The following is a 26,378-nucleotide window of genomic DNA, read 5'->3' as shown; positions in this document are numbered from 1 at the left end:
ATTCTCACACACTTGTCTGTTTGATCTCTGATTCAGACCACAGTGGTGCTGTTCCTAAGGACAGGATTCTGTCTTCGTTGCTTAACTACAAAAACAATCTAGGAATTAATTTTTTTTTTTATCTTACAGTTTTGTGTTAGTTTACTTGTTTGAAAATGAAACAGCTGTTAAAGCTGGAATACATGTTTCTGACGTGTGTATTAATCATTTTAGGGATGTTTCGTCTGTTGAACTACTAATGAACAATCACCAGGGTATCAAAGCAGAAATCGATGCCCGGAATGACAGCTTTACTACCTGCATTGAGCTTGGCAAATCTCTTTTGGCAAGAAAACACTACGCATCAGAGGAGGTACTGTGCTTGTGGAACATGTAACAACTGCAGTGTGGCTGACCTATAGATTTTGTTTCAGCTGAAGAACTTGCATTGTGTAACCTACGGACTAATAAGCTGGATATTTATAATTAAATTAACTACTTCAGGGTCTAATGCACTTATTTGCTGTAGTGAAATCAGTGTATAATCTAACTTGTGAGTTTATGTTGAGTAGCAGTGATGGCACCTAGATTTTAAGTATCATTTTCAGTCCAGGGAATACAAATGAGCTGCTGATTCAGTTCTGCAGAGAGAGAACCATGGGGTGGCTGCGTTGGGAAAGGTGACTTCTCAGAGCAAGAAGGGAGACAACCATGAGACAGCCTGAATTTTGTAGAGGGGAACTGAAATGCTGTGAAGAGGCCTAGGGGAGGAGCACAAAAAGTTTGTCTCATAGGGAGAAAATCCAGGAAATATTAAGAGAAAAATGGATCCAACTGCTTAAGGCCTTGATTCATTTTCTGATTTGTCTAGGGCAGAGGATAGAGGCTCAACCCTCATTTCTTACTGCCTCCCTTCAGTGGAGGGAGGAGAGCCAAATGTTGTAAGATCCTGCCCACTACAGGAGGTGATATTTTATGTGTCTGCATTACACTGCAGTGCCATGGAATATCCTCAGAGGACATTTGCTGAGGCACTGGGAGGCTTCACTAGCCAGTGTTTACTCTGAGACTGACACAGGTGTGTCAGTGGTGTCAGTGCAAGTTGCTTTTGTAACAAGCATGGGCAACACATTTAACATTATTTGCTAGAAAAAGGACAGACAGTACAATTGCACCATTTATATTTGTCTGTTATACTCTTTTTATCGAATTATCTTGGTGCTGCAGTTTTTTAACAGATAATGAATGCTTATGCAAATGTGGTATTTTAGTACAAATGTTACATTTATTTGTACTTCAAAGAGAAAAACAGTTGGCTTATTCCTGTTTAAGTCATTTCCTGACAATCTAGCACAATGTATTTTGTCAGAGCCTTTTGCTGGTGGTAACAGCTGAGGCAGTGAGGTGGGGTGAGCCTGCTGCCTGCTGCTTGTGTAACAGTCCTGCATTCTCCTCTTCAATCCAGATCAAGGAAAAGCTGCTGCAGCTGACAGAAAAGAGAAAAGAAATGATTGACAAATGGGAAGACAGATGGGAGTGGCTGAGACTGAGTAAGGACATCCTCAGATTTCTTTTGGGCTGGGCCATATCTAATTCTCTCTTTGCTATGTCTTTCTGAGCACTGAAATAAACTGCAGATTCTTTATTAACAGTGCCTGAAAGTGTGTTGGTACTGTCATAAGTTCAAGATTCACACCTCTTGGTTGTAAAATAACAGAGAATTTGAAACTAAGAAACCTGCACTAAAGGTATTACCAATTTTGTAAATGTAAATGTCTGCATGTAAATGTCTGCATTATCTGAGAGGCTAGAATGTTGATGAGCAGTTTAGTGACTTTTAAACATTGCTGCTTTTTGCAAGTTCTATACCAGCAACAACAACCCAGTTCTGATACTCCAGCAGGGTGATCAGTGTCTCACATATTGGACTGAACCCCTCACAGCAGGCATTTTCCAGGATCTCAAAATGTATAGTGCAGTGTGTAGTAGTTTTGTGAGGTTCTGGGCTGTTCTCTATACTTTCTTCATTGTTCTGAGCCTCAGCAGGCTTTTAACAAATTCAGAAGCATGGGCAGCCATCTCTGAGTTTGGCTGTTTGTACCATATTCAAAATTGCTAGATCCCATTCAGAAAAGCAGTGAAACTTTTTGCCAGCTGTGAGGACAGGAGGAAGGACACATGGAACTGTAGCAGTGCAGACAAATGTAAAAGTACAGAAGGGAATTTGCTGAAGGGAACTACAGTCTAATTGTGCTGAAACGGGCCAGTCTGAGGAGGAAAACCATCACATAACAGACTTTCTGCTCTGAAGTTAGTTGGTTACAGCAGATTAGAGCAAAAAGGAGACAGTGAAATTGCAAAATGAACTAAGTCTGTAGAAGAAGCAAAGGTGGGCCTTTTATTTTTCCCCACAGCAATATATTGAATAAATTTATGTCATCCAAATTATTAATTTCAGTGACTTCAATTAAGGAAAATACTTAGGCAGATACATTTACTTTTTCCCCTGAGCTCTGTTTAGGTAAATTCAGAAGATGCCTGATGACTCGATGGTGTTCTTTTTGACATTTCTGACACTGACATTTGTACATTCTTTGCTCAGTTTTGGAGGTTCACCAGTTTTCAAGAGATGCAAGTGTGGCTGAGGCGTGGCTGCTGGGCCAGGAGCCCTACCTATCCAGTCGTGAAATAGGTCAAAGTGTCGATGAAGTGGAAAAATTAATTAAGCGGCATGAAGCGTTTGAAAAATCCGCAGCTACTTGGGATGAGAGATTTGCAGCTCTGGAAAGACTGACCACGGTAAGTGCTATGGGCAGAATAACCTCTCTTGGCCATTCTCCTCCATTTTGGTGCCATCTCATTGTTTAGAATAACTCTCAGCATCACCAACCTGATTTCTATTTGCTGAGCTGTTTGTTAGAACACCCTTGGCCAATCACCCAGACCATAAAGTTTCGTGTTCCCAACAATACTGAAAATCCTCAGTAGTTCATTTGTATTCGATAACCTGCAAGGAAAAAGCTTGATAAATGATCTTAGCAGTCACCCAGAGCTGTCTCAGGCCCAGGAGTGATGACCCAAAAGCAAATTCAAGAGCTGAGCAGTTTGGACCAACCCTCTGCCATACAGGTTGTACTGCTAACATGGAAGGGGCATTCTGATTTAAGATGACCCAGGTACCAACACTTGAAATTAATTTTGGTTAAAAGATGACATTGTGAGGAGAGAGTGGTGGGGAGGGGGAATTGTTGTGTTTTGATGGCTCTATTGTCCCCAGGAAAGACCTAATAAGCAAAAAAAAAATCCACCACATTTTAAACACAGCTGCAATGTTAGTAATTAATGCTTAGAGAGCATGTTACCATCTTTGGAGAATAATTTTACTTTAGACACTAAAACTGAAGTGGCTTGATTTTTCCACATGGACTGAATGACACAGTTGCAGACAAAGGGAACTGTAGTTTCTCAGCATCTTCAGAAATCAGGCTAGCTTTATTTAGATGGTTAATTTCAGGGGCCTGGATATGGAATATTCTATTTCTACATGTGGTAAACAGACAAGAGGATGTAATTTTTCAGTATTTTAATAGCTTGGGCTGCTTTTTTGTTTGTCTAGTTTTGGTTCTGAAATGGTTTAGAATGAATTAGAAAGGAAACACAGACAGTGGTGAGCCCTTCCCGAGGCACTCCACTTGATGTTGGCGGGTCTGATACTCTGTGCCTTTACTGAGAAACTCAGCACAACAAACTGCATGAATAATATTTTAAAGACCGATGGCTTCATGTTTTATCAAAGAAAACCTTAATTTCAGTAACATTTCAGAAAAATATATGGTTATTTTTAATTCCCAGAAATGTCCCTGAAAAATGTACAGTGCTTTTAAATGCACAAAAATGTTTCCATTCTTAGTTGGAACTTCTGGAAGTACGTCGGCAGCAAGAGGAAGAGGAGAGGAAGAGACAGCCACCCGCTCCAGAGCCAGGCCAAAAGGTTGCAGAGGATGGTGACTCCCAGCAGCAATGGTAAGCCCCAGCTGTGGGAAGCTGAGCTGCATACTTTACACTATTCATTCAGACAGAATTCTCAGGGTGAATATGCATTGTAAAGGGAGTGTCTGGAGGTTGCATGGTGTATTCTCTTCTGGGAGGCTTGGTGGATGTAGTTTATGGGGTCAGGACCTTTCCCAGATACCTGAATTCGTTGCTAAGTTGAATTTTTCCTCATGACTTCGTGTTACTGATGAGGTGTACCTGCCCCTTAAGTAAGAATGCTGGTTTTACACCCCCTGTGTTATGAATTAAGATTTCTGTACACTCTGCTTTATTCTTTAATGAGCAGCAGTTGCAGATAGATTTCAGATTAGGTCCATGGAACATTTATACAATTACTTACATGATAAGAGTACAGTTAATTGTAAATAACTGTCAAGAAAGTCTGATTTGATCTCACTTAACACTGAATATATTCAATTGGGCCTGAGGATTTTAAGAGCTTGCTTAAATTTCTGAGGTGTGCAAGAATCAGTAGGAAAATTTAATTTTGACAAAAAAAGATGGGTGACTTTCAAGAACTTGATGCAGTTTCTTTTCTTCTTCCTCTCTCCCAACAGGGATGGAACGAAAGGAGAACAGGTTTCCCAGAATGGTTTGCCATCAGACCAGGAATCTCCACGGGTTAGTTACCGCTCCCAAACCTACCAAAACTACAAAAACTTTATTAGCAGACGGACAGCCAATGACCGATCATGGTCTGGACTGTGACATACAGAATTTTTTGCAGCAAAGACACCTTTTTTTCAGTATGGCTTACTGGTACTGGTTTTATCTTTTGGCTTCAGATTTCCCTGCTGCTTTTCTCTTCCTTCCCATCAGTTGACTATTATTTAATTAGCAGCCCCTTGAAGATATATTTGCTTCACTTTACTCCTTGTGTATTTGAATCTACCCACTCACACTCAGTTGCTTTAAGGTGACACTTTTATTTCATGTTATTTACTGTGAGTTTTTCATGTCTCTCATAGTATTAAGATTTTTCAGCTAAATCGTCCTTTATATGAGTAATTGAGATTTAATGACATTACATCATAATGAAGAAGAAAACTAGAATCTGACAGGTATGACGCATCGAATTATACTAACAGGTTTCAGCACGGCAACTTTATTAAATCAGCTGCATTAGCAAGCTAGTTATATACAAGGCCAAAGATAATACATGCAAGTGAGCTCCACAGTAAAGGCTGGGAGGGAGGGGAGAGTTGTAACTATCAACAAATAAAAGCCTTAAGGTTAGTTGTATGACATTCCATGCAGAATGGACTCATTGACTGCAGATGAAAATAAACGCGAAATAAAACATTAAACACTAGTATCTAGATTTATCTTGGTATTCAGTTCCCATGAAGACTTGTGATCTTGCTGAATAGGTATTTTGGGGCCCCATTTTGCTTTGGTTGTGTCCAATTTACATTACAGAAATTTAGTTTACTGACCCTGGAAAGACAGTGTTATAAATGAGAGTAGAGTGCGAACCCTCGTGGGAGAGTTTGTGATAGTTTGCTTTAAAAACTAAATAAAATGCACTGGTCTAAGATCCCAGCTCTTTATTTTGTGTAGATGCAGGCTGAATGGTCCATACCTTATTTGTTCCTTCTTGATAAGGGGTGTCCCAGTGGAGTCAGGATGCATGCCAATAATCTTAATATGCAGCCATAAAAGTACCAGTAAATATGCCTATATAGGTAAAGCAACACAGTAGTTAAAAACTGGCTAACCTTTCCATTACCTTCCTGTAAAGCCTACTTGCTTCAATTAAGGCTTTGAATAGTGAGAAGAATGGCACTACTCTTTCTTACATTTCTGAACCTGACTCTCTGAGGTCATATTAAGTGCAGGAAAGGCTCCTGGCAGGCTCAGAAGGGTGTATATTAGAGCTTTTACCAGCACTGCATAGGAAATGCTGGTCTCTGTCAAGGACTCTGGGAGGAAATGCCTTTCAGCATAAGCTTATCTTTCAAATATCCCAGGCACTTTTGGGTCTGCATACAGACTCAGTCAATGCTGTAGGTTACTAAGCAGATCTGCCTTTTTCATTCTTTAAATAAAACCCTTCAGTTAATCTTAATATTAAATTATGAAGTGAGCTGCCTGTTGTACATTCTAATGTTTCTTAAATATTTACAGTTGTAGCTAAGAATGTGAGGTGGCCTGCAAGCACATCTCAGATTATCATCATCTTGTTCGTTACCACAGCTGTATATGTCACCCATGTGCTTTTTTTTTTATTTTATGATACCTCAAGCATTTCCATGTTAATCTTCACCATCTGCACTTCAGTGTTCCATGAGAGCTTTTTAGCTCAGTTTATTGAATCTTGTGTTGCGATACATCCGATGTACACAGCTGTGTTATTTCTGCTTTGAGGCAGAAGATAAGCTCCTGTTGATCAGAATTTTGACTTCTGACAACCAGCTTAGCGGTGCAGCTGAATTGTTCTGTATTGGCTGAGCTTGCAGAAGTGAGAAAGGTGATTGAAAGGATGTGCTTCAATAGTTGTACTTTTGCTGTAACTTGTCTTTCCACTTCATGATGCATGTTTTTTTTTCTTTTGTCAGGATAACAACCTAAAACTTCTTAATGCTTTTAAAAGCTCCATATAAATTCGTGCAATTGGTCTGGTGACTGCCTACACCAGAGTTGGCTCTCTGTGCTTGTAAAGTGTGTGAGAGCCTCAGAACAGTATAGCTGTAGCTTCAGTCAAACTCCACCATCTGGGGAGCCTTCAGATGTATTCTGGCTAACAAAGTAGTATGTAAAAGTAATTTATAGAGATACACTTTTTTACTTGTTTTAGTACACTTGTATATAAAAATGCACTTATGTTATTAAGAAAAAATAATTAAGTAATGAATTAAGGTCATCATTTTAGGGACTAGAAATGTATGTTTTCACCTATTTATTATAGCCTGTGGTTCTGGCTTAAAATACTAAAATGGTGCTTATGCCAGAACAATATCCAGGCTGTCATCATCTATTTGCATCTGAAATAGGAAAATACATTTTTGTTGTTTAAGCTGTGGTGCAGAGACTGAAGGTGATGAACTAAATATAACTTTGCTTCAAGCACCATGAGAATCAGAGGGATGTCTCCAGCCATTGTCATTAGCTGTCTTGTTGCATGTTACAGTCCTGATTTAAATATCTCAAGAGTAGTCATTAGCCACTAAAGCACTTGCAACTAACCTCTCAGTCACAATTAAGAAAACTGTATTTGTGTACGTGATAACTGTTTTGTTGTAACAGTACAGTTTGCTGTTAACGTTTGTCCTCCATTGCGTTGTCTCTGCATGCCCAATGCATGTGTCCATTAAAGTTTGTTTAGCTCCTGTTTTTTCTCTATTTTCATGACACATTCTTCGCATAGCTGTTTATGATTCAGATTTATTTTGCTTGTTTTCTGTTAATTGTAGATAACACATGAAAAGGAAATAAAACCTGAAAGAGCATCAGAAAAGCCTTTCATAGCCCTGTTGCAATCAGTAGAATTTCCAGTAGAAATTCAAGGTCTGGCTGTGCAATTAAAGTTAGCAGTTAAAACCAGAGGGTTGCAGATTGCAGCGCTGAATTACATGTTATTTCCCATCAAAACACGTTAAGTAGCTGTGCAGTAGCTGCTGGTTTGAAACTGGTCTGCTTTGCTTCGGATTAGTGGCTATAGGTACCCCACAGTCATTAATACCATCACATCTTGCTAATACCGCTCCAGAGATCGTGCTGCTTTCAGCATCGGTTTAGCTAACAGGTGGTTCTGGGTAGTTTATGTCAGTTGCTGAGTTCCTGTGGTCTGTCTTAAGTTTTTATTGCTCGTCACAAAGGCTTTCCTATATGTCAGACAGGGATCCAGCCAGCTGAACAGCAGAGAGACTGAAGTTCAGTAACTGTCCCTGGTCAAGAAGATTTGCAAAGTCTGTCCTGTGTCTCAAGCGCAGTCTGTTGGCCACTGGTGACAGAAATATAGCTGTCACTGGTGAATCATGGATTCTTTCTTTCACTACCTGTGTTAGAGGAGCTGTGCTGGCAGTGTTTGGGTTATCTTCAGGCTTGTCTGTTCATTCTCTTCCCCCTTTAATGCAATGTTTTTGAGGTTTAGATACAAATAGCGAGGTTTGATGGCTTAGATATATCCTAATTGTGAAGAAGCAATGTCATTCATTTTTACTTCCACCTGGTAAGAGTGCAGGGTAGTTGTTTCCTCTTACAAACTAGACTGTAAGGCTACATGCCTTTAGGAACAGAGTAAAATAGGTATTACTGAAGTGGAATGTGAGCTGTGATTCTTTCCCTGTTTCAGTGGTGTAGTGTCTGTACTCTGGAGATTTAGATTGCTTAAAGGCAGTTAACCAATCCTTCCCATATTCATAGCAAGTTGACACTTAGCTCTTCCTAGGTCAATATATGAGGTACAAAGGTGCGAGGTACAATAACATATACTTGGCAGGTATAAGAAGTTCTAGCAAATGGTGGCAAAATTTAGTTTGTTGCATAATAATTCGGCTGCTTTTGAATTGTCCGGGCCATGTGCAGAAGTGGGAATGTCTAATTATTGTGCAGTTCACAAATACCTGCTTGTCTGCATAAAAACAGTCCAGAATGTTTGTAATCTACTAGAGCATTAGCAGCACTAAGCTTTAGTAACTTGCTAATAATAATAATAATAAATAATAATAATACACACTTGTTGTGTAAGTCCTGAGCTGCTACCAATAGCTCTACATGTCAAAGTAATGGTACAAGAACAAAAATACTGGGACCAAGCTGCATTTCAAAAGCTTATAGCCATTAGGATTCCAATTTAAATTGGTTTTGGATGAATGGCTCCTGAAGACGTCGACAGCTTGACCAGTCAGAGCTGCTGGAAACACGGCTGCTCTCTAGGCTATCTCGATCACAGTGCGACAGGCAACGCGATCAACAAAGCAAGTGATGGGCAAGGCCTTGGTTCTGTCTTTGTTTGGGGGTAAATAGCTGTGTGATGTTGTGTGACTGTGATGGTTTTCAGTTCCTTTAACAAAAATCCAATCCACCCAATAACAAAAAGTCTGAAAAAGACCTTGATAAATTGACATATGACCTCATTTCCCTTGTCTTTAAGATCCAATATCCTAACTGGGATGGTGGAGATGAAATGCATGGTGTAATCTTTCTAATTTCTGCATGTTTTGATTTTGTTGTGTCACTAGGGGAGTGGGAAAGTGGGAAAGGAGCTTTTACAGAAACAAATAAATTGCATAAATCTCTGTAAATGCTCCTGGGCAATTTTGACATATTTTTCTGTTGACTTATAGTTAATATCTTTTATATACTTTTACTACCCCAGTAATGCCATAAATGTATTTAAGGTGGCTGATGTGTATAACTTCTACTGTTCCTCTAGGTTTGCAGAAAGTGTGATTGTTACTGTTCGAAACATTTGAGTACTCAGCAACAGAATTGAATGCTCTCATTTCAGGAATAACAATATATAAAAGAATATCAATTGACCAGCAGAGCAAAGCACAGTAAAATTCACACTGATGTTTAGCTTCTCTTGTTTTCCTGCCTCTCTACCTGTTAAATGGGTACTAATCCATTCATACCTGCTAATTTCCTTGGCCTTCTGTGTCTCCATGGAGTGTGAGAAAGATCTTACTGGCCTGTGTCATTCTCCAGGCAAAGTTTATACACAGCCACGTTGTGCAGGAAAACAGATTAACTGCAGGATACCTCCATGTTAGGAGGCTTCTAGCTGAACTTTTTTTTCCACTGTTCCTAGGTGGCAGAAACTGCAGGAACAAACGAAATGGTCAACGGAGCTGCGGAACAAAGGACAAGTTCGAAAGAGTCGAGTCCTGTTCCTTCTCCAACAGCAGACCGTAAAGCCAAGATGGCTGTTCAGGCCCAGACTGCTGCTACCCTGCCCACCAAAACACAAGAGATACCTTCAGCTCAGATGGAGGGCTTCTTACATCGCAAACATGAATGGGAGACACACAGCAAGAAAGCCTCTAGCAGGTAAAGTGCTCGATGCCTAATGCAGACACTTGCATCCAAACTCACCAAGGTGTAAGACAGCAGGTGTTATCCCTGCTGCTCGTCTCCTCACAGCCCCTAAAGAGATGCAGACATGCCAGGGTGGTGCTCCGATTGCTGTAGGAAGAATCTAGGAAGATCTGTGTATACATGGTTGGATGGTGCGTTTGATGAAGTTGCAGTCCAAAGATACATGGTACATACATGGTAGAAATTGAAGTGTTAGCCCTATTCGGAAGGTGGAAAACTGAGGCATAAATTTACCATGATTTTCCCACTTCACATGATGAATTTGTAGCAGTAGTGGGATTTGATTTCAGATATCTCAAGTTGTGCATTACTGCAAGAAAAGAAAAGCACGTAGGTGTGAGAATAGAAATGTCCATATTCTTTTGTGACATTTTATGTTTGCACGTTAGCGCTTTCCACCTACTCTGTAATCTGTTCAGAAGAGAAAAGCGGGTGAAGATGATTTTGTGTGCTTTAGTTGATTCTATTCCTGAGGACCTGATCCTGCGGTTCTCAAACAGGCAAAACTTCAGAAATTTGTGTCTGCTCTGGAGAAGCAGAGTGGGGTCCTTCATGACCTGAGAGAGCTTCTGAAACCAGAATTACGACTCGGCTGACAAGGAAAATATTGACTAGCAAGTGGTGAAAAACACCAGCATCTGAGAGATTTGGTAGGAGCTGAAGTACTCAGCAGAGTTGAGTGGAAGTCATGAATGAGTACAGAACTGCCATGATTTCTGTTCAGCTGGAGTTTGTTCACACTGGAGAACTACTTTGAGGCACTAATATCTAAGAACTCTTATTTCTAGTAATAATTGACTTTTATAATTGTATTGGAGAACAAGACAGATGATATCACTAAGAGTATTTATGACAATCAGGGGTTTCACATGTAATCCTTTTTTTAGTTTGCAGCACAGCGAGAATTTCTTCTACAGTAAATTGTAGCCATTAGAAGGTCAATCAGTTTTTCTCCCAAATATGGAAACTGCACAGTCTGCCAAACAATCCTCCCACTGTTAAGACATGCTTATGTGCTGTCAAAGAAAGCTCTGGAAATCTCTGTGCTGTTTGGCTCCAAGTCAATAATTCTGCCTTGAAGCCATGCATTTATGAGAGAATTTGCTGTCTGCAGTTTACAGGACAATGTATGCTGTATTCATGTCTTCAGACTGAACTAGTCTCCATTATCTTATAGAAATAGTTGTGTTTGGATTCTCCAGTTCTGCAAGTAAGAGCATTAGATTTATAAATACTTTCATTGTTTTCCGTGTCTTGAAGATCATGGCATAACGTGTACTGTGTCATAAACAATCAAGAGATGGGCTTCTACAAGGATTCAAAAGCTGCTGCTTCTGGCATCCCCTACCACAACGAGATTCCTGTCAGCTTGAAAGATGCAGTCTGTGAAATAGCGGTTGATTACAAAAAGAAAAAGCATGTGTTCAAGCTAAGGTAAACCTGTTGAAGGATCTTGTCATTACCTTAGGTTGTGGTGGGTATTTTCACTATGCAAATTTGTGGGAGGGTCTAGGCTAAGAACTGATGATAATTACTAGCTGCAGTATCTCCCTTTTCTGAACAAGCTCTTGACAACACTGAAACATGGGATATATATAAAAGGTAACAATCACAAAACAGTATCAGAATAATCTGAACACTTTTTTTTACATCAGGGACAATATTACACACATCTGCCTAAAGCTAGGAGACAGCATTGGAAAATACCGGGCTTTTTAGCTGCTCCCTCCCCAGTGGGATATCTTGAGCCACCACCACAGTATTTCTGACAGCAGAGCAGCAGCCAAATTTTGCTAGGTTTCTACAAAAGCTATGACAACTCTGGGTGTGGCCTGTGACTTTTGTCTTTTTTAAAGTGTTGAGTAAACTTTTGCACTGTCTTTTGTAAGAGAGAAAAGGTCAGCCTGAAGGAGCAAGTACTGACACAGCAATTGTCAGCTGCTGAAGATTGCAAGCTCTGCACTGTGTCCTGGTGTCCTGGAACAGCTCTACTATCATCAGCACACTGGGGTGTATTTGTGTGCCTATTGATGTTGTGACTGTCCCATATGTCACAGTCTGATTACATATGGTAGCTTAAACAAATAGGACATAAAGCAGTGAGACTGCCACTAAGCTAAATATGTGATGATTGTTTTCTTCACAGATTGACTGATGGCAACGAATACCTCTTCCAAGCCAAAGATGATGTAAGTTTGTTTTTCTCATTGTTTGTTACTGATGTGAAACCTGTGTTGTTGTACAACAGGAGAAGAGTAGCTGGCTGAGAGCTCAGGGGGGGTACATTTTAGTTTCCTGGACTTGTGCATACGTGTGCCTAATGTGTAGATTCAGATGCTGCAACTGGCCTGAGCAGGGCAGCAGAGCTTTTCAGATACAGCTCCCAGTAGATGTTTTCTGCAGGCACATAACAAGAGACGTGCCACATGACGAGTCAGGAGCACGTTTCCCTTCATTTCCCCCTTCTGTCCATTCCCCTTCCACAATATTAAGGGAATTAGAGAGGGCGTGTGATGTGCAGATTTTAACAGCTTTCTGCCTTTGGGGCTTCTTGAAGGAGGAGATGAACACGTGGATTCAGGCCATCACATCAGCTATCTCTTCTGATAAAATCGAAGTGTCCCCGACCACCCAGAGCACTCCAGCCTCCAGCCGTGCCCAGACCCTGCCTGCCAGCGTCACAATAACCAGCGAGTCCAGCCCTGGCAAGCGGGAGAAAGACAAAGAGAAAGACAAAGAGAAAAGATTCAGCCTTTTTGGTAAAAAGAAGTGAACTCCATCTCCACACACTGCACTTCTCTGACCGTTCCAGTGGATTTCCAGCATGCGAGCTCAGAACCAATACGTTACTCTCTGTGCCTCATGTTCCTCAATGTGATTGACATTTTTTTATTTATAGAGCGTTTTAAAATTAAAAGCCAACAAAAAAAAAAGAATCTAAAGTTACAAATGTATGAGGTGCATTGGGCAGCTTCTGTAGGAGAGGGAGGACCAGGTTTTGGGGGTTTGTTTTTGTTTTTTTTGTTTTTTTGTTTGGTTGTTGTTTTTTTTTTTTAATGAAGTTAATGTAGATTAGATCTTAATATTTAAACTGTTCCTCAATTTTGTGAGGCTGTCTTGGAAAATAACCCACTCCTAGTGCTATTGGTATGCAAGGCAGCGGTGCTTTCAAATCTACTGTGCACATCAAAAAACAATGTACAAATTTTCAAAAACGTTCACTTTCATTTAAGGTTGTTATGCTGAGTCTTGACTAGTAGAGCCTCCCATTACAATTCTAACATTTATTAAAATGATAGTGTATGACCTTTGCTGTAACAGAGTGCAGGTATGCATTAACTTACAGACAAACCATTTATATCCTGGCATTGGTTATTAACACAACCTGAAGCTTTTCTGCATCAAGTACGACAGATAAGAATGTTGGTGTACAAGGTGGATTAGCAGGCTGATACAGTTTTAAATAATCTGTAATTTCAATTTTTTTTTTTTTTTTTTTTTTTTTTTTGCTGAAATACATTATATTGTATGTTTCAGATAATTCTAGTACAAAGTATAATAAGACTAGATGTATAATAAACCCTTTAAAATCATTGATAAGTGTAAAAGTGGAACTGAAGCATTTACTGGAAAAGTAATGTTACTCAAATGGTTACTTGCTTGTCAGCTGCAGCACTGTGTGTTATAATTTTGCTACATTACCTTGCTATTTGATACATAGTGTGCATTTCTCTGTCACTGTAACTATTGTAATGAAAAATTTTCATCTTACTGCACAATCAAAAATTACATTTAATAGGAATGAACTTTCAATGACTGGGCCTGTAGTCAAGAGTAGTACTGGAACCGGCTTTCAGTTGTATCGAACTGTACCTCTAGACTTTTACCCTATCTGTTAAATATATGCTATGTCATTAAATGCTTTTAAAACTACCTATGCTGGTTAAGTTTCTTATTTCATTTCTGATGATGTTAAATCATAATTTTGAAAGAGGATCAAAAATAAAGTTATTTTAAAATGTCATCTCTCCTGTGCACTGAAACGAATGCCTTCATCTGTAATTACATATATTTGTGCAAAAGTTTGTACTGAAACAGTTGTTTTCTCTCTTTCTGCCTTTCTCTACCTTCCTTTTCCCTTCACTTTCCACCTGCTCCCCAAATTAAGTGCCAGCGAATAAAGAGGGAAGGAATTAAATCAGTGTTTTGTGAAACATTTTGATGTAGGTATTTTCTGTGGGAAACAGATCCAGTAGAATCAGTGAAGTAAGCATAAGCACAGAGTAGGGCAATTGTACAAGTTATCTGAATGTCTTACCTGATTGAGGTAAATACCCATCTACTAGTTTGCAGGAAAATAACCTTATTTTAAGTTATCTTAGGTCTCCAGCATTCTACTTACCTTTTGCTCAAGTTCTTAAGTCCTCAGTGAATCAGGCAATAATTGAACTTTGTAATTTACTGAGGACTTTTTGTCCTGCCCAGTTAAATTTCACTGAGGTTTTTTTATGTCAATTTTTGTTAAACATATCTTGCTGAAGGTATAGCCACTATTGGCAGACATTTAATGCAGACAAGGTGATTCCAAAGCTCACTGTTCTCTTGACTGTGTCTGTATTTGAGGGACTGACATCTTTTTAGAATTTTCTTTAACTCTGATGCCATCTGAGGAACCATCTGAAAAGGAATAGATCCAAGAAGCCCTAATAGACATCAGAAGTGTTAAAATCAGTGAAATGTAAGGAACCTGTTTTTTTTGATTTTTTAGATTATTAGAATATGCTCAAATACAATTTTAGATGGAAAGCAGATAAACTGCAAATTAATGTACTTCCAAGCCACAGCTTCTTGAACATGTGACCAATAGAGTATCTTAATTGTTTTCATGGAGTATACTGTGTTTTCTGAGGTTTTCTTGTTTCTGAATTTTGGGTTATTAAACAGTGGAATATTCATGCACATGAGTGTTTACTCCTGCAATACTAATTGTTCCAGTCTAATTATTAGTAAAAAGTAGGATAACACCACTAGTAAATGTAAAATTTAATGCAATATAAAAAGCTGAGATTTAACATTAGAATATGAAACATTCTTCTCAGCTGATTAAAGTTCATAAAAATGTCGATGCTTTGCCATTTGTGTCACTTCAACTAATCTTGTCGATGAGTAATTTAACAGATTGTTTTTCACTATTTGTTATGTGTAATCCTGTAGAGTCTTGGTTGAACATGCCTTCAGAATTGTGGGGGGTTTTTGTTTGTTTTTGTCTTACCTCTTACTGCAAGCTGTTCCCAAAAATTACTTTAATAAAAATTCTTTCTTCTTAGGAACTGATTTCAAGTTGCTGAGGGCAAGAGTGAATTCTAGTAAGCCTGTTTCCACTTTGGACTGTGTAAGGGTCCAGTTTCCTTGCAAAGAATTGGTGGGTCAGGAAGAGCCTCCTTGGACAAAGCCAGATCAGAACAGTCAGGTTGGTGGGCTGGCTTCAGAAGGGAGGAGGAATGGGGGAAGCTCTGGTGGATGGTGTGAAGGGTTAGACCCCCTGATAGATAAAGTGTTACATTCCTGCTGGTTACCATGCTGAAGAATTAGGATTTGTATGTAGAGTTTATGCTCTAGAATGAGAGGATTTGTAGAGCAGTTTATGCTCTGGTTTCCTTTGTTTAAGAAGGTTTGTTAGCTAACCCATGACTAAATTGGTTTTCTTTCGTCTGGGGATACATTGCAAAAGTAATACTAAATTTGAACTGTAAAATTTTCAAAGCCAACCACTTTTCAGATACATTGCTGTCATTGTTACAAAGAAGAAAAATCATCCCCTGGTCAGGTCAGCCTGCCTTCCTCCCTCTTTTCTTTCCTCTTTATTCTTGGTGGGGGCCCCATGTTGCATTGTCAGCTGAGAAAGTATCAAAGAGCTGCACCTGAAGGGTGAAAGGCCTGAAAGGTCTCCATGTACTGGTGAATTAAGTACAATGAGGGAAAAATAAACCAAAACTCATTAGCCACAGGAATTAAGCATGTTGGGTGGGAGGGTTTTTTTTCAGGTTGATGCAAATAATCTGTTAATCCATCTGTCCTTCATAGAGAATATGTTCTATTGGAGGGCTGTACTCTGTATGAGGAAGAGTGATGGTGAAGTAAAAGAAATGTGTCTTTTATCTCTGTTCCTGTGTATGTGTTTGAGACAGCTTTTCACTTCACTGTGCGCTTTATTTTGTGACTGAGTTTGCAGAGAATGGGGTTTAAATGTAGAGGATCTTTTAGGAATATACTTTCACAATCAGTAGTTTGCAGGCATGGTGCAGTTTTGCTTTTTTTGGTTGATATTTTTTTTTTACCTTGACTAGTCACAATTGGCTTAATAACTATAGAAATTTAAATCACTGGGAGCTGGAACAAACGTTAGCACTTTTCATAAACAAACAAACAAAACCACCAAACTCAGAAAATCAGTCTGTACTAAATGACTGACTTACTGCTGATAATTAAATTACTAGAAAAAGCATAATTCAGGTCTCTGACACTACAGCTCTATCTCAGGCCACATCCTGAGGAGGAACAGGAGCTCTCAGCCAGCAAAAGTGGAAGAATTCAGCTTGCTTTTCCATGTCCTGGTGTCAAGAAAGCACACTTGGAGGTCAAACAGGACAAAACCCAGGTAAGAAAGGAATGTGTTCTCAATGCATTGGGGTTAGAATTGTCCCCATAGTTATGGGTGTTCAGGGCCTGGATGAGGAGTGCTTTTAGTCTCTAATCAGTTTTATTCCTTGCTACTGAATGTATTTTATCCCCTGTTATCAAGCATTTTTCTTTAGCTTTATGACAGCAATCCAATGAATATTTTGGTTCTGGTAGATTGTTTGGGTTTTTTGTTTTGTTTGTTTTGTTTCAGAGGATTAAGCAAGACTAAAGTACAGATAAGGCAAGGCATAAAACAAACCCACAATGCAGTACTGCAAATGCTGCAGGATACAGGGCGAGTAGTGAGAATCAAGGGAAATGTATTCCAGCACACGGCAATTAAATGCAACAAGCACCGGATTTAAGAGGTTTGCTTCTAATTCATAGAATCATAGAATTGGCTGGGTTGGAAGGGACCTCAGAGATCATCAAGTCCAACCTTTGATCCACTACTGCTGCGGTTACCAGCCCATGGCACTGAGTGCCACATCCAGTCTCTTTTTAAATATCTCCAGGGATGGAGAATCCACCACTTCTGGGGCAGCCCATTCCAATGTCTGATCACCCTCTCAGTAAAGAAATTCTTTCTAATATCCAACCTAAACCTCCCCCGGCACAACTTGAGACCGTGCCCTCTTGTCTTGCTGAGGGTTGCCTGGGAAAAGAGACCGACCCCCCCCTGGCTACACCCTCCTTTCAGGGAGTTGTAGAGAGTGATGAGGTCTCCTCTGAGCCTCCTCTTCTCCAGGCTGAACACCCCCAGCTCCCTCAGCCTCTCCTCATAGGATCTGTGCTCGAGTCCCTTCACCAGCCTAGTTGCCCTCCTCTGGACGTACCTTGTACCTGTTGTTGCTGTGCATTCTAACAGCTTAGTGGGGCTGAGATGTCTTACAACATGCACTAATGCTATCGAAGCAAAGCGAGATGAGCTGCCTGTGTCGCCGAGGCAGTGGCTTCAGCGCGCCCACGTGGTCGCATCTGCAGTCTGTCATAATGCAGCACAGGCTGCATGCACCCGGTGTGCCTCTGCCTCCTGGTCATCACACCTGCTGCGGAGAACAGCTGGGAGACCTATAATAGACTACTCGGCAGTAGAATACTAGTTTGTTTTGTAAAGTACGACAAGAAGGATTTGGTGCATAAATGCTTATTTTAAAGTAAATCCCGCCTTGCATCTTGAGCTCGGCATCCTTATGAGCCTGGCAATTGTGGATGTCAAATCTACCACACAGTTTCATTGCACACGTTGTTCTGTGTTTGAAGTATTGTGTCCTTTCGATATTGATCCATTTCATGTAATTATTAACTGCTCCGTGAGACGCTGTGGCAGCTCATTATGTTATGGTGGTATGGATTATCTGAGCCTAACGTTAATTTTCTTCCTGCTTGTCTTTTACTCCCACACCTAGCCACGAAAAAATCTCACTTTTCCACAGAGCACCAGTGCTATCTGTGAGGGGTCAGTCTATCCTGAGAGATTCTTAGCTGCGACAGATCCGGTACCACCTGAGCAATCAAGTATTATTTGTGATCTCAAGAGAATTAATAGCTTGGATAAAAGTTCTCTTAACTTGTACAAGTCAGATTTTTAAAAAGTTATGGAAACATGGTAAGATTTAGACACATCTCAGATGAATTGTCGTAGGAAGGAATCTGAGCCGAGCGTGACAGCCAGGATACTGAAAGGCAAGGAACACCATCAGCCTTGCTGTGACACAAAAAATGAAAGAATCTCCTGTGGGAAGGTGAAGGTCTCAGCAGGAGTGAGCACGGGTGTGTCTTTTATAGTGACCTGCTGTACATGTATAAACATGTACCTAAAACGTAAAACAAATGTATTGTGGCTGGTCAGAAGGACTTTCTTGTCAGGCTAGGACGTGAAAGAATATGGTATGTCTGATCATTGAGAAATGGGTGTGCTTTGCATTTGAGGATGGAAAAGACTTGATATTTTTCTTTTCTTTTTTCCCTCCTAAAACTATTTCTGGCCAGATCCTAGTATTTCACCAACACAAATAAGAGCTTAGAGGCAATTTCCCTCTTATTGTTTTGTAATTAAGTTGTAAAACTGCTGAGAGGCATCAATCAGGATTGGATTAATGTAATGCCAGACAACACACAAGCAGAACTAGATCAGTTCCTGCTTCTCATCCCTCCCCCCAGGTTCTTACAGATTTTCTATAATTCTAAAAACCATTTAGGGCTCAAATAAGAAGTCCCAATTTTGAAATACCGATTAGGGTGCCATCTCTGCACATCTGCTGTACATTAATCTACAAAAATATGGGTTATAAATGGAATTTTGTGTAGCAAAGATCTAGGACATTCCCCTCCCTTTCTGGGAGGGAAAAATCCGTGTTCATTGTTAATCACAGCTCTTATATATGTATAGACCGGGCAGGATATATCATAATTTGAGACGTGGAGCTTTTTGGCATCTCCCATAAAGGTTCTATCTCAAGAATTGCATTAAATTCGGTTTAAACTCGGTGTAAACACTATAAAGGAAGCTTAACAGCGTCAGTGATGTTTATGTTGTACTGACAATGAACGGTAGGTTGCAGTATTGAACATTTTTAGCAAAGTGACTGCTCCTCTCCTAATAGGAAAGTAATAATGCCTTTCTTCTTTTAATTGGAAAAAAATACATTAGCAACTCACCACAAAAGGTAATGAAATCACATATACACACACACCCTCAAAAAAACAAAACAAAAAACCCCACAAAACAAACCAAAACAACCAACAAAACCAACAACCAACCAAAAAAACCCAAACAAACCCAAACAATTCTTTAGAACACAGATTTTAGGAAAACAAGTGAAACTATGCTTGTAGTTCTGTATGTTTACTTTTCAGGGTTTTAAAGGTTTTTGGGGTGTTGGTTCATGACTAGTGTTGGTCATTGCTACAATAACAATAATCATTATTACATGATAATATAAAAAATTAATGAATTTAACATTTTTTTCCTAAAGCTGGAGATATATTTTTATAAAATAATGTTTATTTTTTCATGTTCCCCTATGAATTTGAAGCATTTTAAAGATATTTTTAAAGCTTTCAGATTACATGCAGAAATGACTTTAACTTGAGTAAATACTGGCGTTAAGTGTCTTTGCAACTGCATTCCTCAAGGACCACTGGAAGACAAGATGTTTTTTCAGAGGTTAACCACGCGATCTGTCTGCTGTGTTACCAAAGGGAAATGAACACAAGATGAAGGGCTTGTCCCAATAAACTGTAAACCTCAGAGATCAGCACACAGGTGTAAATATATTTGCTTTTTTTCTGTGTTCAGTTACCACTCCTTTTGAAAAGGGCTTTTGTAGCAATGGGTTGCATGCTTGGCAACAGCAAACAGTTATTTTTTTATGGCTGTGCCTGTGTGTTTTGGATGACTGAAGATTTGCCAGGTTAACTGCTGGACAGTCAAATGCAGTGAAGAACTGTCTGTGAAGAAAGGATGGGCTAATTTTGCTATACCTTAATTTTTTCTAAATTTTTGTGAGATTAATGGGTACCATTGTGAACGGGAAAAGCAGGAAGATGGTTTTCATTGTGTAAATTTGCATCTGACTTGTGTGGCAAGCCACGACCACGTTTGAGGGCAAAACTTGGGTGAACTTGTGTTCAACATTTCATGCTCTTTTTCAGATCGTGGATGGAAATGCAAGACTGAGGTAATCCCAGTGTAGTGAGGAAAACAAACCACGGTTACTTCCCTCCAAAGCACGGAGCAACCAGAGGCCCGGCTGGGCGGCACCCACCTCCCCCCCCCTCACACACACACACACACACACACACATACAACACACACAAACACCCAGATCCCCCCCTTCACACACACGAACACCCTCACACCCTCACACCCACACCCACACCCACACACACACCACCCCGCCCTTCAAAATAGGGGGCAGGGAGAGCCACAGACGTCCGTTGGGCGGCGCGCGCCGCAACCGTTGGGCACCGCCGGCTCCCGCCGCAGGGCTGTCACCACAGCAACGGCGTGGCTGCGGGGCATCCTGGGAGTTGTAGTCGGGCTCCCGCTGGCAAGGCGGGCGTTGGCCCCCGTCGGAACTCGCATCCCCATGAGGCGCCGCTGAGGCCGGGGCCGGGGCGGGAAGGCGGAGCGCGCGGCTGCCGGGCAAAGCCGGTCTCCACAGGCTGCGGCGCGAAGGATGCCGCTCCCGCAGAGCGTGGGCGAGTGATGGGTGACCCCACCGTCGCCTTGAGCCTCCTCCGCTGGCATCCGGTGCGCACCGGGAAGGGGCGCCTCTTGTCGGGTGATGGGGGAACCGCTGCTTCTGCCCAGCCTCTGCCACCACCCCCTCAGACTCCATCTCGCTGAGCGGGAGGACGTACCTCCACCCTTGGCACACGCCCACGGTGCCGACCCCCGGAACGGGGAGTGAGGGCAGTGCCTGGACCTGAGGCGCCGGGGGCGGTCCGCTCTCCGCGGAAAAGCTTGCCCCCTCCGCCCACCCCCTCTATCCCACGCCCCCTGCGGAAAGGCTTCCCTGGCGGCTGGCTACCCAGGCTGAGAGCGGTAGGGACTGCTGGCCTGGGGGCCGTGAGACATGATGTTCCCTCTGGAGATTCGGGGTGTGGTGCTAGGGTGTTATGCTTAGGTCTGCTTCAAGGTTGGAGCTTTATTCCTTAAGGACGGGTTGTTATCGCTTACGGGTTATATTGGCGATGTCCCGGGGACTATTGCCGGCGCTGTTAAGGGTTTGTGTAAACCGGTATCAACACGCCGCTCTTTAGTTTGTGCATATCCTGAATGTGAGGTGTGCTGTGTGGGGGAAAGTAAAGGGTATAGCCTTGTAGTGGGTAGGTTATTCTTCCCTTCCATCTGACACAGTGCTCTGTGATTTAGTCTTTGAGTTTGTTCCACGGATTTTAGCATTGTCTTCTCTGCGGTTGTGACCGAGTCTTGGAGGGTTGGGTTTGGTCTCTCGTTGAGGGATTCTGTAAAGTGGTGGATGTCTTATCACAAACAGTGTGCAGCAGTCATGCTCGCTAATAATGAGACTGTAATTTTTCTTTGGAAAAAGCAAAAGAGAAGCAATGAAATGTGTTCTTTGGGAGTATCTACCCAAAGGATGACAGTAAATAACAAAAACACAAGCTCTCCCGTACTTCATGGCAAATTGGAGTGACTGAAAAATGGGAACAATAAATTATTTTAATTACATAGCTGCTGTAGACTCCACGAGGAGGAAGTTTTGGGTTGCTCGGAGATAAGGAAAGATGGAGAAGTGTTGCCATATTTATGCTGGGTGTTGCATACAAATTGTCTCTTTCAGTAGTATCTCATATGAAGAGACTGGATTTTGCTGAAAAGGTTTGAAAGACCCCAGACCACTCAGAACAGGCACAGCACAGATCCAAACAGTGCTCCCCGAGCTACCAAAGTAGTTGCTTTGCATTTTAAATACACATGCATTCTGTAATAAAAAACCACGTTTTTTGTTTTCTTGTTTTGGTTTTTTGTTTTGTTTTGGTTTTTTCTCTTCCAGTTTCTCCAGTTTTTACCTAAAGCTTAGTATCTTACAAAGAGGAGCAGCCAAGAAGCTTTTTTCAGGAAGCCAAGAAGGTGCAATACGGGAGTTGCAGCAGGGAGCCTTTGGCAGGTGGTGGTGACGCACGGAAGTTACTTTGCCTTCGGAAAGAAAAAAACGAAACACAAACCCCAGCCCTGTCTGCTGCTTATGTAGGTGTGTTTTTGAGCTCGCTCTCTCCCCCAAGAAGTTGCCTGGGTCGTGCCGAGGCGGGGGAGCGGCAGCTGCTCGTCCTGGGCAGCAGCAGCAGCAGCAGATTATGGTGGCAGCGCAGCAGCAGCAGCAGCCCTGATCCCCGAATGCCTTTCTCGTTTAAGATCGTCGCTCGGAAGTGCCACCTGAAGCTTCGGCAGCTGGGCAGGGACCGATAACGTTTCAAAGGGGAAAACCCAGAAGGGGGAAGGAGTTAAGGGAAGGAGGGGCAGCGCTAGGTTTTGTGTGTGCTTGTGGGGAGAGGGGATTGGTTATCATGGCGGATCGGACAGCTCCTAGATGCCAGCTCCGTCTGGAGTGGGTTTACGGGTACAGGGGTCACCAGTGCCGCAACAACCTGTACTACACGGCAGGCAAAGAGGTGGTTTACTTCGTGGCTGGAGTCGGAGTGGTTTATAACACCAGAGAGCACAGCCAGAAATTCTTCCTCGGGCACAACGATGATATTATCAGGTAAGGGGGCTGACTTGTCTGGTGGTGGGGTGGGGTGGGGTTTAAAAGGAAGGGAGGGGAATGTAGGGCTGGCAGAATATCCCCTCCTTGCGTCTTACATCTCAGCCTGTACCTGGCGTTTTAAAGCAGCTCTGATTTTTCTGAGTGAAAGCTGAATTTCTACATACTGTTAATTACTATCTTTGTAGCAAAAAGTAACAGAAGGTAAGTTTTTTCTATTGCATTGCACCAAAAGCAAAGCACTTCATTTCAATACGGGAATACACTGGGAAGATCTTAGTGCAACAGTGCAGCAGAATCGTGGATCCAGCACCTTGATCTTTCCAGAGCTGGGACCCTAGCTAGCTGATTCTGATGTCTCACAGAAGGCAGGTGTAGCTTTTGTTATGGTCAGCAACTCCAAGCACAAGAGTACCATAAATCTGGCATGTAGGTCAAACTAATTTTTTTTAATTTTTTTTTTTTTTTACAACATCTGGAAAATTTCACCCAAAATCAAGGTTAGATGTTTATACTCCATCCAAAAAAGCCCAAGCATGCTGGTGCAAGATGGCTACAGAAGCTCAGGTCTTACTCTGAACATTTCTTTTTTTTTTTTTTTTTTTTTTTTCCTGTCTTTCTTTTAAATGCTGTCCAAGAAGTGGGGTTAATTGATGTTGTTGTCTAAGAGAAGTATTAATTTTTACTGCGCCTCACAAAATAACACAATGAAAATGTGGTTACAGGGTTCAAGGTTGACTTTAAAAAAATTATTCAAAATACGTTTACATCAGTAGAACAGAAAATTAACACTATGTCTATGACTTCAGGACAGAAATCTGAACCTAGAATGTCCTTATAAAGAATGGTGCTGGGTAATGACACTCCTCTGAGCACGGCTTACTGCTGCCCTCCCTATTCGCCTAATTCAGCATGAATGAAGTGTTCTCTTGGTAATGTGAAACCAGAATAGTCCCAGGTGACTCATGGTGCGGTAGTACTGTGGAATCATCTTCTGAAGTCAGTGTTTTGACACTCAGTAGCACAATCATATAATTGCCATGTAATCATTCTGGAGCTTTGTTTGCAGAAAACTATCCTCTTTTCCCTGACAGAGCTTTTGATTGCTGTGTATTCTAGTAGCATTCTTGTCCTGCAGTAGCATTTCATTAAATACAGTGGATGTGCATAAAAGTTTATTCTGGTTTCAAAAGTACTTTCAGTTCCAGAAGGCTGTTTAGACATTTGGCTGCTCAGGTCCTTCAGAGAACGAGTATTTTAGATGAATCTGCAGTATCATGCAGTATCATGCAATATCATAGTTTTCCTTGTTCTATGGCTATACATTTCAATATTCTGTGGAGTAAGGAGTGTAATCCATGTACATAGCTGTTTGTTTGTGACTTTATGTTGAAATCCTCCTTGAATACTGAAAATATAATTTGTCAATACACAACCACATATCTACATATATCTTCTGGTTTGGGGTTGGACAATGATGCTTTTGTTCTCTTTCTTTCTCTTTTTAAAATCATCAGCTGAGATTAAAATGTAATGGTTATTATACCTGGCTAAATCTCCCTCCCAAAACCAATCGTATTGTGAAACTTTTGTGCCTTTATTTGCATTGAATATTTACTTCGATATTGATATCTACTTGCCTGAGATGATCTCCTGAACAGCAGTGCACACATTTGCAGTCCAACAGGTTGTAATTTGTAAAGAGATACAAACCACAATTTAAAAAAAAAAATAAATAAAAATTCCAGATTCTGGAAAATGCTCTGAAATCATTAAGACCGGGAGACCTCAAAGTTGGGAGGATCATATGCTTCTGAGTATTGCCATTAACTTCTTCTGTGTTGAAAGGCTTCAGAGAATACTATTTTGTGGAAAATAAAAATTAACAACCCATGGTTCAGAGACTTAAGAACCTGTGCATTACCTTGAAGTGTTTATATTTTGGACTTGATGATCTTAGAGGTTCTTTCCAACCTTAATGATTCTGTGATTCTTTGAACTTCATGAAAGTGGATATTCGTCCTTGGTGAAAAGGTCAGATGTCTAAAAGTGTATGGTTAACGTGATTTCACAAGTTTAATTGTCCTGCTTCTTGCTTTGTATCAGATAATGCAGTTGGACATAATTTAGTTTGGTCTGAAGTAGACAAGTTGCTATTGCATTAATGGAGCAATGCCATTTTTTCCAAGGTTTATATTTGAAAATTAAGTTGTATTTGTATAAGGAACAACATACTGCACTCAGCTGATGAGACAGATGTTCAGAGTATGGCCAAGTGAGCTCTGAAGTGTTCAGTTTTCTGTGCAAAGCCACTACAAAGTGGTGTGCTTCCAACTCCTCCTCCTTTTAAGTTTGTGATGAGATGAGGTTCTGAACTACCTGATTTGCCTTGGAAGTGAGCCCTACTTTGTGGAGGGATTGAACTGGTTGGCCTCCAGAGATGATATTGCCTAAGATATTCTGTGACTCTTTTGCTAATTCCAATTGTAAAATACAGTTCTCCTTGCATGGTATTTAGTTGAGGAATAGTTAATTCTGTTGATGAACAAGTACTGTCACTATAAAAGAAGATCAGCACATAGTTGAAATGAACAGCATTGGGTCTGGTCTCTGAGGACTGCTGATGCATTTTGATTGGAGACTAAAAAGACGTCATTTATGAAACTTGCTTTGTAATCAAGGAGCATGAAATACTATTCTTCTCCCTCCCTGTTTGTTTTTTGTTTTAGTTTGTTTTGGTTTTTTGCTGTTGGGCTTTTTTTGGTTGGGTTTGTTGTTTTTTTTTTTTTTGTGTGTGAAGTTCAGAATACTCCTCTTTTCTCCAAGCTGTCAGCTCTACAGTTTACCCTAAAGTCAATGTTACTGACCACAAAACAGTCGTGAAGTGTCTTGCATGGTAACTCTGCGTTTGTGCTTGAAATGTGGTCTAGCTGAAACATCATAAGCATAATAGCTGATGTGTCATAGCTGTGTAAAACTGCAGCTATTGCAAGATTTTAATGTAGAAAGTGTCATGTAGATATATCATTACATATGTAACTGATTTTCACTGGATTCAGGCATCTGTACTTTGCCGGATTAGGCTTCAGAAGCTGTAATATTAACATGTGGGGATTGTTTTCCTTCTTGAGTAATTTAAAAGTGGATTTTTGCAGCATCCCATTGTAATCGCTGTTAATGTACTAATGAGAATCTTGCAGTTCATGCAGCGTTGCTGCCTTCAGTGGAATTCACACAAGTGTGTAGGATTTATGTTTAGTATAACCACTTGCAAGACTGGATCATTAGTTTTGACAGTAATTGAACACTTTCAAAAGAACAGAAGGTTTTCTCACTTTTATATTGTGCATTACTTGTATAACAGCAAGCAGTTAGATCACTCCTCTTTTT

The 26,378-nt window shown here is 40.8% G+C and overlaps 2 protein-coding genes across 10 annotated transcripts in view; both read left to right on the top strand.

Moving 5' to 3' along the window:
- Positions 1 to 14,098, top strand: part of SPTBN1 (spectrin beta, non-erythrocytic 1) — a 129,514-nt gene extending 115,416 nt beyond the window's left edge. For all 4 annotated transcript variants that reach the window (XM_071740411.1, XM_071740414.1, XM_071740413.1 and 1 more), the window contains 9 exons: positions 214 to 352; positions 1,445 to 1,529; positions 2,582 to 2,778; positions 3,890 to 4,002; positions 4,590 to 4,653; positions 9,788 to 10,026; positions 11,335 to 11,508; positions 12,221 to 12,263; positions 12,632 to 14,098. In XM_071740411.1, coding sequence (XP_071596512.1) covers positions 214 to 352; positions 1,445 to 1,529; positions 2,582 to 2,778; positions 3,890 to 4,002; positions 4,590 to 4,653; positions 9,788 to 10,026; positions 11,335 to 11,508; positions 12,221 to 12,263; positions 12,632 to 12,847 — 1,270 coding nt within the window. In that variant the 3' untranslated portion in view covers positions 12,848 to 14,098. The remainder of the gene's footprint in view (positions 1 to 213; positions 353 to 1,444; positions 1,530 to 2,581; positions 2,779 to 3,889; positions 4,003 to 4,589; positions 4,654 to 9,787; positions 10,027 to 11,334; positions 11,509 to 12,220; positions 12,264 to 12,631) is intronic.
- Positions 14,099 to 20,770: 6,672 nt separating this feature from the next.
- Positions 20,771 to 26,378, top strand: part of EML6 (EMAP like 6) — a 115,460-nt gene continuing 109,852 nt past the window's right edge. For all 6 annotated transcript variants that reach the window (XR_011725188.1, XR_011725189.1, XR_011725187.1 and 3 more), the window contains exons 1-2: positions 20,771 to 21,013; positions 22,281 to 22,988. Coding sequence is in view for 3 of the 6 variants with exons in the window: in XM_071740397.1 (XP_071596498.1) it covers positions 22,792 to 22,988 (197 nt within the window). In the remaining 3 variants the exon portion in view is untranslated. The remainder of the gene's footprint in view (positions 21,014 to 22,280; positions 22,989 to 26,378) is intronic.

This window comes from Heliangelus exortis, chromosome 3, assembly GCF_036169615.1.
Source record: "Heliangelus exortis chromosome 3, bHelExo1.hap1, whole genome shotgun sequence".
Classification (NCBI taxonomy): domain Eukaryota; kingdom Metazoa; phylum Chordata; class Aves; order Apodiformes; family Trochilidae; genus Heliangelus; species Heliangelus exortis.
This window is presented reverse-complemented; position numbering and strand designations above follow the sequence as displayed.